The 12,185-nt window shown below is 37.6% G+C and overlaps 1 protein-coding gene across 7 annotated transcripts in view; it reads left to right on the top strand.

The window, feature by feature from the left end:
- Window positions 1-12,185, top strand: part of GULP1 (GULP PTB domain containing engulfment adaptor 1) — a 246,125-nt gene that overhangs the window by 196,202 nt on the left and 37,738 nt on the right. For all 7 annotated transcript variants that reach the window (XM_060177596.1, XM_060177601.1, XM_060177599.1 and 4 more), the window contains one exon: window positions 2,427-2,525. In XM_060177596.1, coding sequence (XP_060033579.1) covers window positions 2,427-2,525 — 99 coding nt within the window. The remainder of the gene's footprint in view (window positions 1-2,426; window positions 2,526-12,185) is intronic.

Below are 12,185 nucleotides of genomic sequence, written 5' to 3'. Positions count from 1 at the left end.
CTTTATCTGGAAAAGAGCAGCAACTTGGAAGCCAGCATACAAGGCTTCTTCCGCCAACCATGGGATTAACTTTGTTCAGATACATCCACAGAGATGGATAGCAGCTGATTTGTTTTGTAAGATTTTATGTGTGAAAAACCCCACATTGTTTTAATTATGCCAGTACAGGAAGGAGATTATGAAGGAAAAAGAAACAAAATTAAGCCACTTTCCTTGGGAGACCGCTAGGATAATACTGTTTAAAGTTCTGGACTGGAACAAAACAAATTTCTCAAAAGACAGTGAAAAAGATTCTCTGACCCAAATTAAATTCATGTGCAGAATATAATATTTCTGTATTTTAAGAAGTTACCTAATCCATAGGATAGAATGGATTGCAAGCTAAATAAATGTATACCACCCAGGGGGAGCGGGGGTGGGGGAGGGGTTGATACCGATCGCAACGCAAGATGTCAAGGCAGACACTTGAGTGAAAGCATCATGTACACATATGCTACATTGTTCTCCATTGTGATGGAGAGCCACCCAAAGAGAAAAAGGCCGCTTTTCCGCTCCTGCACTGGAGTATATAGACCATGTGCGTTCACAGCTGCCCTGGATTAGGAAGAAATGCACACTGCAAATAAATATGACACACAAAAGAGGACTGAAACCCCACTCTGCCTTATGTATGATCTATTTTGAGTTATGTTAGGATGATCTATATGCTGAAAAAAACGTTCTACTAAGAAACAGCACTTTGAAGTCCTATAAGAGGGATAAGAAACAATTTTATTCCTCCACTCCTTCTTTTCTTTTTCTTTCTTTTTTTTATTTATAAAAAGGAAACATTGACAAAACCATAGGATAAGAGGGGTACAACTCCACACAATTCTCCACCACCAGAACTCCGTATCCCTCCCCTGATAGCTTTCCTATTCTTTATCCCTCTGGGAGTATGGACCCAGGGTCATTGTGGGATGCAGAAGGTGGAAGGTCTGGCTTCTGTAATTGCTTCCCCGCTGAACATGGGTGTTGACAGGTGGATCCATATTCCCAGCCTGTCTCTCTCTTTCCCTAGTGGGGCAGGGCTCTGGGGAGGCTCCTCCACTCCTTCTAAAGAAGGGTGGAGTAGAGAAGAAAGTAAAGTAAAATAAAATAATGCCAGGACTCTCAATCAATTCTGAAAATCAGATAAACAGTGAATAATGTTTTTACTTTAAATGTATACCAAAAAACTGATAGGAACTATACTCAGCAGTGTGTATGAGCTAGATGTGTAGGCTATGGATGTATATTCTAGAGCTAAAAGTTTAGAAATATTTATTGCTTAATTTTCAATTTTACGGCTCCTATAATTTCTTCTGCCCTTAAAGTTAGCGGTGCTATCAAAGGAACTGAATTATGTGCATGAGTCTTACGATTTTCTTTCTTGATTATATAATAGAGCCTAACAACCATTTATTTGCATGTAGGTTCAAATACAAGAAGACAATAACATACTATGGTGTAAGCTTTTTTGGAAATGCTTATGTTTTTTCAAAATACTATCTTGTAATCCTAGACTAAGTACTAAGTCTAGCTTTTAGTATTTTAATTGGGATAATTCAATTCTTACTTCAGTTTGAATATAAGAATTTGTCTCTATTGGTTTGTCTGGGCTGAATAGAATTCTAACCAATATAACTCAATATATCTCAAATGCCAAATATGGTATACCGACACCAATGAACTGTAAGCACCCCCCCAAGGCCATTAGAATTAAAAATCTAGGGAGTCGGGCTGTAGCACAGCGGGTTAAGCGCAGGTGGCGCAAAGCACAAGGACCGGCATAAGGATCCCGGTTCGAACCCCGGCTCCCCACCTGCAGGGGAGTCGCGTCACAGGCGGTGAAGCAGGTCTGCAGGTGTCTGTCTTTCTCTCCTCCTCTCTGTCTTCCCCTCCTCTCTCCATTTCTCTCTGTCCTATCCAACAATGACAACAACAATAATAACTATAACAATAAAACGACAAGGGCAACAAAAGGGAATAAATAAATATAAAAAAAAAGATAAAAAAATCTAAAGAAAAATAAATTTATTTTTGCTTGCCTTTTGATAGGTTTCATTTTCTTACCTGTTTGGTGTGAGTACAGTTGTTTCATTATCATGAAAAATACATTAAAATCAGTCTGCTTTTTATTATTGTGTTGTCAAATGACTCAATTCTAAATATTTTGGGTGTGTTCTCCTGGGGGAAAAAGACATATGAAAGGCCACCAGAAGCAATGGATTTGCAGTGTCTCCCTGAGCCCCAGTGACTGAGGGCAAAAATAAAAACAAAACCAGAAAGCTAATTAAAGAAGCTAATTAATGAAAGACCACAAGACAGAAAGCTCAAATATCTATTTACTTGTGTTTATTCTCCATAGAGTCAGAGTTGTTTAGTAAATAATTTTTCACTTGCAGTTTGCAAGACATATCAAGAAATCTGAAGGCCAAAAAATCCCTAAAGTTGAGCTGCAGATATCAATTTATGGAGTGAAAATTCTAGAGCCCAAAACAAAGGTAAGATTTTGTTTGTTTGTTTATTTGAATGTCTGAAGCTCTCTTATTTTTAATTAACTTCTGTTGTATGTTTATTTTAACAAACATTTAAAATGTGTGAACACCAGGGACACTTTTAGTATTATTTCTCTATGCTGTGAAACTATAGGATTTTTAGCAGAGAAATTTTAGGATTGCTCTCTGAGTGACTTTTTCTTCTTTATCTTGTGTTTAGGATATAATGATCTATGCAGTGTGTATTCTCCTGTTTTTTTTTTTTTGTTTGTTTGTTTGTTTAGAGATTCTTCTTCATGTGCTGTGAAAGATGAAGCTATGTGTGGTTTCTTAAAATACCCTACTCTGACTCTTACTGCCTTTGGACATAACCAATCTAGATTAGCTTATTAAGTCAGCAGTATTAAAATACCAAAGGCCTGGTATTTATTTTACGTGTATTTTCTCATAGAAGCTGGAAATCCACGATGAAGCAGATGTAGCAGGTTGGCTCTCTTTGAGACATCTTACCCTTACTTAAGGTGTCCATCATCTTGCTATTTTTTTCACATGTGTACTCCTGGTGTCTTTGTCCAATTTCCTCTTTAAAGGATTCCAGTAAGAATTAAGATGGTGGGGGTCTGGCGATAGCGCAGCGGGTTAAGCACACGTGGCACAAAAGCACAAGAACCGGCAGAAGGATCCTGGTTCGAGCCCCTGGATCCCCACCTGCAGGGGAGTCGCTTCACAGGTGGTGAAGCAGGTCTGCAGGTGTCTATCTTTCTCTCCCCCTCTCTGTCTTCCCCTCCTCTTTCAATTTCTCTCTATTCTGTCCAACAATGGTGACATCAATAACAACAATAATAATAACCACAACAATGGTAAAACAACCAGGGTAACAAAGGGGAAAAAATGGCCTCCAGGAGCAGTGGATTCATGGTGCAGGCACCAAGCCCCGGAAATAACCCTGGAGGCAAAGGAAAAAAAAAAAAAGAGTTAAGATGGTGCAAAACACTCTAATGTCTTCATTTTAACTGAATCACTTCTTCCATTCTTCAAAAAGTAATCTTATTCTGGGATATTGGAACTTGTTACAACATATGAATTTTAGAGAAAAATTCAGATTATAACAAATTAAACTTACCCCTGTACACTGAATAGGAAAGAAATTTATTTATTTGTTTTTTCTAGTTCTTTTCTAATTTTTTTATTTACTGGGTTTAATGGTTTACATTAAGTACAGTTGTAGTAGCATGTATAAAATATCTCAATTTTCTGCAAAAACACTCTTACCCTTAGCCTAGGTCCTCCTCCACCCTCTGCACCAGGACCTGAAAGCCCTTCCACCCCCCCACGACCCCTTCAAGAGGCCTTTACCTTGGTACAGTAGACACAACCCAGTAAAAGTCCTGCTTTGTGTTTCCTTTCCTGTTCTTATTTCTCAGCTTCTGTGAGTGAGGTCATCCCATATTCATTCTTCTCTTTCTGGCTTATCTCAGCATGATTCCTTCAAGCTCCATCCAAAATGAAGTGAAGAAGGTGAATTCACAATTTTTAATAGCTGAGTAGTATTCCATTGCAAAAATATGCCATAACTTTCTCAGGCACTCATCTGTTGTTGGACACCTGCATTGTTTCCAGGTTTTGGCTGTTACAAATGGTGCCACTATGAACATAGGTGTACGCAGATATTTTTGGATGGGTGTGTTTGGTTCTGTAGGATCTATCCCCAGGAGAGGAATGGCAGAGCTATAGGGTAGCATCATTTCTAGCCTTCTGAGAGTTCTCTAGACTGCCTTCCATGGGTTCGGACCAATTTGCACTCTCACCAGCAGTGCAGGAGGGTTCCTTTGCGCCCTACAAAGTCCCCACATTTATTGTCACTGTCCTTTCTGGTGTATGGTATTTTCACAGGAGTGAAGTGGTATCTCATTGTCTTTACTTCATTTCTTTGACAGTCAGTGACTTAGAATGATTTTTCATATGTCTGTTGAACTTTTGAATCTCTTCTTTGGTGAATATCCTGTTCATATCCTCTCTCCATTTTTGGATGGAGTCATTTGTTTTATTGTTACTCAGTTTGGTGAGCTCTTTATACATTTTTGTTACTAGCCTTTGTCTGATATATGACATGTACAGATCTCTCATTTCGTGAAGAACCTCATTGTTTAGATAATTTCTTCCTCTTTTGTGCAGAAGCTTTTCAATTTGATGTAGTCCCATTGATTTATTTTTGTTTTAATCTTCCTTACAGTTGGAATTATATCCTTGAATATGCCTATAAAATTTAGATGAAAAGAAGAATCCTGCCAATATTTTTCTCTAAGCTTTTGATAGTTTCAGTTCTAATACCCAAATCCTCAATCCATGTTGGGTTTATTTTTGTGTATGGTGAAATATAGTGGTTCAATTTTATTCTTCTGTATGTTTCAACCCAATTTTTCCAGCGCCATTTGATAAAGAGATTTTCCTTTCTCCATTTAATTGTTTGGGTAATCTTATTAAAAATTAGATGTCCAGGAGTCGGGCGGTAGCACAGAGGGTTAAGCGCATGTGGCACAAAGCGCAAGCCGGCTGAAGGATCCCGGTTCGAGCCCCCGGCTCCCCACCTGCAGGGGAGTCGCTTCACAGACGGTGAAGCAGGTCTGCAGGTGTCTATCTTTCTCTCACTCTCTCTGTCTTCCTCTCCTCTCTTCACTTCTCTCTGTCCTATCCAACAACGACAACATCAGTAACTAGAACAATAATAACTACAACAACAATAAAAAAACAAGGGCAACAAAAGGGAAAATAAATAAATAAAAAGAAAAAATAAGATGTCCATAGGTGTGGGGGCTTACTTCTGGGCTCTAAATTCTATTCCACTGGTCAGTGTATCTGTTTTTGGTCCAGGCAGTTTTGATTACAATAGCCCTATAATATGGCTTGAGATCTGGGAGTGTGATGCCTCCAGTTTTGTTCCTTTTTCTCAAGATTGTTCTGATGTTTTTAGGTATTTTCTAGTTCCAAGTAAATATATGTAGCTTTTGTTATATTCTCCTAAAAATTTTGGGTGGGACCTTGATAGGGATTTGGATTAAATCTGTATATGTTCCTGGCTAGAACTGTCATTTTTATGATGTCAGTTCTTCCATCCATGATAGATGCAGTGTCTTTACACTTCTTTATATCTTTTTCTATTTCCTTGAAGAATAACTCATAGTTTTCAGTGCACAAGTCTTTCACATCTTTTTTTTTAGGTTTATTCATAGATATCTTATTGTTTTTGCTGCTATATTGAATGGGACCTATTTCTAGATATCTTTTTCTTCTGACTTATTGTTTCATAAGTAAATGGCATTGACTTTTATACATTAACTTTGTAGCCTGACACCTTACTATATCATTTGATAATTTTTAGGAGCTTTCAGCTGGATTCTTTAGAACTTTCTGGGTATGTCATAGCACCTGAAGATAGTGACGCTTTGCCTCTCTTCCAACCTGTACCCCTTGATTCCTTGCTCTTGCCTGATTGCTCCAGCAAGAACTTCAAACACTGCATTGAATATTAATCATGGAAGTGTGTACCCCTGTGTAGTACCTGATCTGAGTGTGAATGCTTTCAGCATCTCGCCATTTAGTATGATGTTAGCTGTAGGTTTGCTGTATAGATGTGTATGTTAAGGAATTTTCCAACTGTTCCTTTTTTTCCTTTTTAGTGTTTTTATCATGATGGGATGTTTTATTTTGTCAAAAGCTTTCTCTGCATCTATTGAGATAATAAAATAATATGGGTTTGTTTTTTCTTTTGGTTTTTATTTTATTGGTGTTGTGGATCTCATTGACTGATTTATGTATATTGAACCAGCCTTGCATTTCTGGGATAAATCTCACTTAGTCATGATGTACAATCTTTTTACTGTACTTCTGTATGTTCATCAGAGACAGTGGTCTGTAGTTTTCTTATTCTGTTGTGTCTTTGTCTGCTTTGGGTATGAGGGTAATGTTGGCTTCATAGAAGATGAAAAGGAGTATTTCTGTGTCTTCCATCTTTTGCGAGAGCTTAAAAAGTGTAGGTATGAACTCTCCCTTGAAGGTTTTGTAGAATTCATTTGTAAAACCATCTGGTCCAGTATTTTTATTATTAGAAATAATTCTTGATAACTGTTTCAATTTCTTTGGCTATGATTGGCATGTTAATGTTTTCTAGTTCCCCTTGGTTCTATCTTATAGTTGTTCATAGAAACCTTGAATGATACTTTGGATTTCTGTGTTGTCTGTTGTAACATCTCCTCTTTTGTTTATAATTCAATTTATCTGACTCTTCTTCTTTTTTTATTATTATTATCTTTAGTGAGTCTGGCTAATGATTTGTCAGTTTTGTTTACCTTTTCAAAGAACCAACATTTGGCTTCATTGATCTTTCGTATAGTTCTCTTATTTTTTATGTTACTTATTTCTGCCCCAATTTTAGTTACTTCAGTCTTTCTGCTTGCTTTAAGGTTCTTTTATTCTTCTTATGAGTCCTTATGGTGTTTAGTCATTTTGTTTATTTGAAGTTTTTCTTGTTTCCTAATATGTGCCTGTAAGGCTATGAATTTTCCTCTTAGTACTGCCTTAGATGCGTTCCCAGATATTTTGGTAGCTAGTGTTTTCATTTTCATTTCATTTTAGGAATATTTTAATTTCTTTTTTAATTTCCTCTTTGACCCATAGTTGTTAAGTAGTAGTTGTTAAGTAGTATGCTGTTGAGTTTCTATATTTTGGGAGTTTAATCCCATTGTAGTCTGCAAAAATGCTTGGGATGATTTCAGTGCTCTTGAATTTGTTGACGCTGTCTTTGTAGCCTAACATATGGTCTATACTTGAGAATGTTCCATGTGGACTAGTAAAGAATGTGTATTACAGTTTCTTGGGGGTAAAGGACTGAAAATGTCTAATTGGTCTGTCTATCTAACTCATAGTTTACTCTTTTGCTTCTTTACTAACTACCTAGATAATCTGTCAATTTGAGGGAATAGGGTGAAGTCTCTTACTATTATGAAGAGAAATGTAAATATGAGCTGTTATGGTTATACATTCATGAATTTTTACTTCATAGGCACTAGATTGTTTACCCTCTGAATTTCTATGTTGAAGCTTCAGATTGCGATATGGTATTATTTATAGAATGCTTTTAAGATAACTATTATCAAATGTGATCTTAAAGTGGCCCATATCCAATAGAATAGGTGTTCTTGTATGAAAAAAAAAGGTATATTAGGAATGTATGAATACAAAGTAAAAGCCATGTGAGGCTACAATGAGAAGGCAGCCTTCTACTTTCCAAGGAAAGAGATTTCAGAAGAAACCCAAACACTTGCCATGTTGATATTGGTCTAGAAACCTCCAGGACTGTAAGAAAATAAATCTCTGTTCCTTAAGCCCTCAGTTTGTGAAGTTTTGTCATGACAGCCCGGTTGGAATAATGCAGTACTTCATTCACTTTCTCAATTATTTTTAGTGACTTTGATGAGACATTGAGAGACAGTTTGGAGTAGTTTATCAATATCAACTCTGACCATCTTATAAATATGTTGTTAATGCTTTCTCAAAACAGTATAGCATGTTTATTCTCCAGTTAATGGCATTTGAAAGCCCAAGATAATCCTCTCCTATAAACAGACTATGAACATGTTTTTTATAAGTCTGCTTCTCATTAGTCCAGAATTTTCCAGTGATGCTTTCAACTGTGTGCACAGCAATCTCTGAGGATGTCTTAGTATCCTGAGTGTGGTCTGTAAAACAGCAACACTCAGAGTAGCTGGAAGCTTGTTGGATGTTAGAAGATTCTCATGTCCTTTCCCAGAGCTGTTAAATCTGAATCTGCAGTTTTAGGAGAAAGGCAGTATTTATTTTTCATACTAAGAGTTGGGGGTGGTGGGCTTGGTTTAGTGTATCTGTTGACTTCATGCAATAACCTACATTTTTATAATGCAGCCTGTGAAATACTTGCATTAAAAATATGTGTCATCTATGAAAATTAAAATCTAAGACTCTTGTCTTAGCTTCCAGAATCAGAAGTTTTATGGAAAATTGCATTTTAATATGTTTAGAGGACAACCAGACAATGGTATGAATGTACCTGTAGTGTTTACTAAATTCCAAACTGAAGAACTATAGCGTTCTTTTTGAATTCTCAAGCCACAAATTTAAGATCACACATAACTATTCTGTTTAATGTCCTCCTATTTTCACACTTCATATTAAATAGCAAAACAGTGGGGACTTGACTTTGACTATAATTTCTCCAAAATACCACTATATGGTGACTAAAGACAGATTAAAAACAAGTGGCAATCAAATAATAAAGTCTATTCAAGCATGTAATGGAATGTTTATAGCTAACTGGGAAACAAACAGTTGAAAATGAGATATTATCTACTAAACCGGTAGGTTGCGTGAAATGAATTTATTAGGCAAATGGTAATTACAGAAGCACAGTAGGCTAAGGAAGCAATGTTATAATGTGGCAACAAAGTTTACAGTGTGGTCTTACATGCAATTAGAAAGAATGTTTTTTCCAGAGTTTCCTTTTTAAATTAAATGGATCTATCATGGCAAATATCTGCTCAAAAGATTACACTAGTAAACTATGTTTGGAGTACACAAGGACAGGAGTTAAAGCTCCTAGTCAAAACCTCTGCTCCCCACCTGCAGGGGGGAAGCTTCACAGGTGGTGAAATTATGCTTCAGGTTTCTCTCTCCCTCTTTACCTCCCCTTCCCTTTCAAGTTATGTCTCTATCCTAAATAAATAAATATATCAGTAAACTATATGCTTAAAATTTATTCTGAAACATCTAGATCCTCCTGCTGGCATATATGAGTAACTCATTTTTAATTATTCAATTTCTTATGTGTATGTTTAAGACTTTAGAAAGCATACTTAATAGTGCGTAAAGTTAAGAAAGGGGGGCCAGGTGGTAGCACACCAGGTTAAGCGCACATGGCACGAAGCACACAGACTGGCGTTAGGATCTGGATTCAAGCCCCCGGCTCCCCACCTGGAGAGGGTCGCTTCACAGGCGGTGAAGCAGGTCTGCAGGTGTCTGTCTTTCTCTCCCTCTTTCTGTCTTCCCCATCCTCTTTCGATTTCTCTGTCCTGTGCAGTAGCACCAACAGCAATGGCAGCAATAACAACAACAAGGGCAACAAAATGGGGAAAATGGCCTCCAGGAGCAGGGGATTCATGGTGCAGGCACCGAGCCCAGCAATAACATAGAGACAACAAAACAAACAAACAGAAAAGTTAAGATTATACCTACAAATATTCCTGATCAGTTTTATCTGGATCTACCCATAATCTAACTTGGGCAATAAAAATTTCACCAATAACATACTCTATAAAGTATAACTAGTAAATATTTTCCTATTATTGAACATATAGAACAATTCAGATTTTTATTAATCTGTAAGAAGAATTTATATTAGCATAGTAGGAGACTGCTTAATATAATACAAGACTTACATTGTCTGTGTGACCCCTGATACTACATGAGCCAGAGTGATGCCCTTGCTCTCTTTCTCACTGTCTTTGTCGTTATCACTCAGTGATAAATGAATAAATAATTGTTGTTAAGGGAATTTATATTAGCATTGGATTTAGCATATTGACAGAATATTTGTATTTATAGATTACAAATATGATTAAGTGTAACACATAGATAAAATGTTCTTAATATTAAGAATTGGGAGTTGGGTGGTGGTGCAGCAGGTTAAGCACACGTGGCGCAAAGCGCAAGGACCCGGGTAAGGATCCCGGTTCAAGCCCCTGACTCCTCACCTGCAGGGGAGTCACTTCACAGGCGGTGAAGCAGGTCTGCAGGTGTCTGTCTTTCTCTCCCCTCTCTGTCTTCCCCATCTCTCTCCATTTCTCTCTCTCCTATCCAACAACAATGACAGCAATAACTACAACAATAAAAAGGGCAACAATAAATGAATACATATTAAAACAACAAAAGAAAATAAGTAAATAAATATAAAAATGTAAAAAATAAAATATTCAGAATCGATAGTGTAATATGGCATATCTTTAGAAAACACATAATACAAAGGCTTGATAGAAGTACAGGATGAGGAGACAGCTTACCTAGTACAACACTTGCCTTGCAATGCTCAAAACCCTGGATCCCTGGCTTCTAGCCTCAACACTACAAGGGAAGCCCAGATGTCACCCTCAAAGTGTCACCCAAACAGATGGGGAGGCAGTGCCATAGTCCTTCTCCTTTGCCCCCCCCCCCTCTCTCTCTCTCTCACTCTCTCTAGTTAACAGTAAGCTAAGCAAACTAATGGGAGTCCACACTTGTACCGTATCACTGCTCTGGGCAGAGATGAACCATGCAAATATAAATACTGTAGTGTAACTAGTTGGTGATTATAGAACCCCTCAAAGTCTTTCATAATAATCAATTACCTACTGGCACCTATCAATCCCGTGATTCAGTTTCGTAAGTTTTTACTGTCGTATCACCATGTCCCTCAACTGAGTTCTGTTTTCAGAGCATCAGTGATGAGGGTCAGTCTGGTGCAGTCAGCCTATGAACTTGTGATCATCAAATTTTAACAAGTTGTGCTGATGCTGGTTTGTTTGTTGTTTATTTTTTCCTTTCCCCAAATCTCAATTTCTTAAACTTAACATCTAATTTTCAAGTGACCCAATTGAATTTTCCCCCAAAATAGAAATGCTCAAGACTTTAAAAAAAATTTTTTTTTTGCTAATTAAGACAGTTAATGTTTTACAGAGGCCATGACATGTGCATACAATTTCTTTATGTAGCAGGCCTCCCAAATTTCCGTCTTTCCCTCCCTCCCCAGAGTCCTTTGTTTTGGTGCAGTGCACCATGTCCAGTCCATGTTTCACATTATGCTCTCCTTCCCCACTCCCAACTTTATTAAGTCCTGCTAATAAGTGATATCATTGGATATTTATCCTTTGCTTTTTGGCATATCTGAGTCAACACAATGCCCTCAAGTTTCACCCAAGAGAATGCAAAGGAGACAACTTCATCATTTCTAACAGCTGAGTGGTATCCCATCATGTGTGTGTGTGTGTGTGTGTGTGTGTGTGTGTGTGTGTGTATCACATTTTTTTGGCCATTCATCTGATATTGGACATCTGGGTTGCTTCCAGGTTCTGGTGCTTACAAACTGTGATGCTGTAAACACAGGTATACATCATCTCTTCTGAAGATCTCTTTCTGTTTCTTTTGGGTAAATCTCCAGGAGAGGAATTGCTGGGTGGTGGGGTAGATCCAAATTGCTTTCCACAATGGCTGGACCATTTTGTACTCCCATCAGCAGTGCCAAAGTATCTCTTTTTCTCCACATCCACTCCAACATCTGTCATTTCTGTTCTTTCTGATGTATGACATTCTCACAGGTGTGAAGTGATATCTCATTTCTGTGATTCTTATTGTTCATTTGGGGGAAGTCCTCTGCTATTTATCAAGAGTGAATTCTTTCCATTTTCCTTCACTTCCTGTGTCACTCTGATAAGTCTAACGTTGTTCCTCTTCAGGACATCACACATGTCCCTGGTGGTGTTTTCTGTATTTGTTAATCCCTTCTCTAGGCCTGTCATTCTTTTGTTTTTTTTGCCTCCAGGGTTATTGCTGGGGCTCAGTGCCTGCACCAGGAAGCACTGCTCCTGGAGGCCATTTTTTCCCTTT

The sequence above is a fragment of the Erinaceus europaeus genome, chromosome 18 (genome assembly GCF_950295315.1).
Source record: "Erinaceus europaeus chromosome 18, mEriEur2.1, whole genome shotgun sequence".
NCBI classification, from domain to species: Eukaryota; Metazoa; Chordata; class Mammalia; order Eulipotyphla; family Erinaceidae; genus Erinaceus; species Erinaceus europaeus.
The sequence above is the reverse complement of the archived record's forward strand: the minus strand, read 5'-3'. Positions and strand labels throughout refer to the sequence as shown.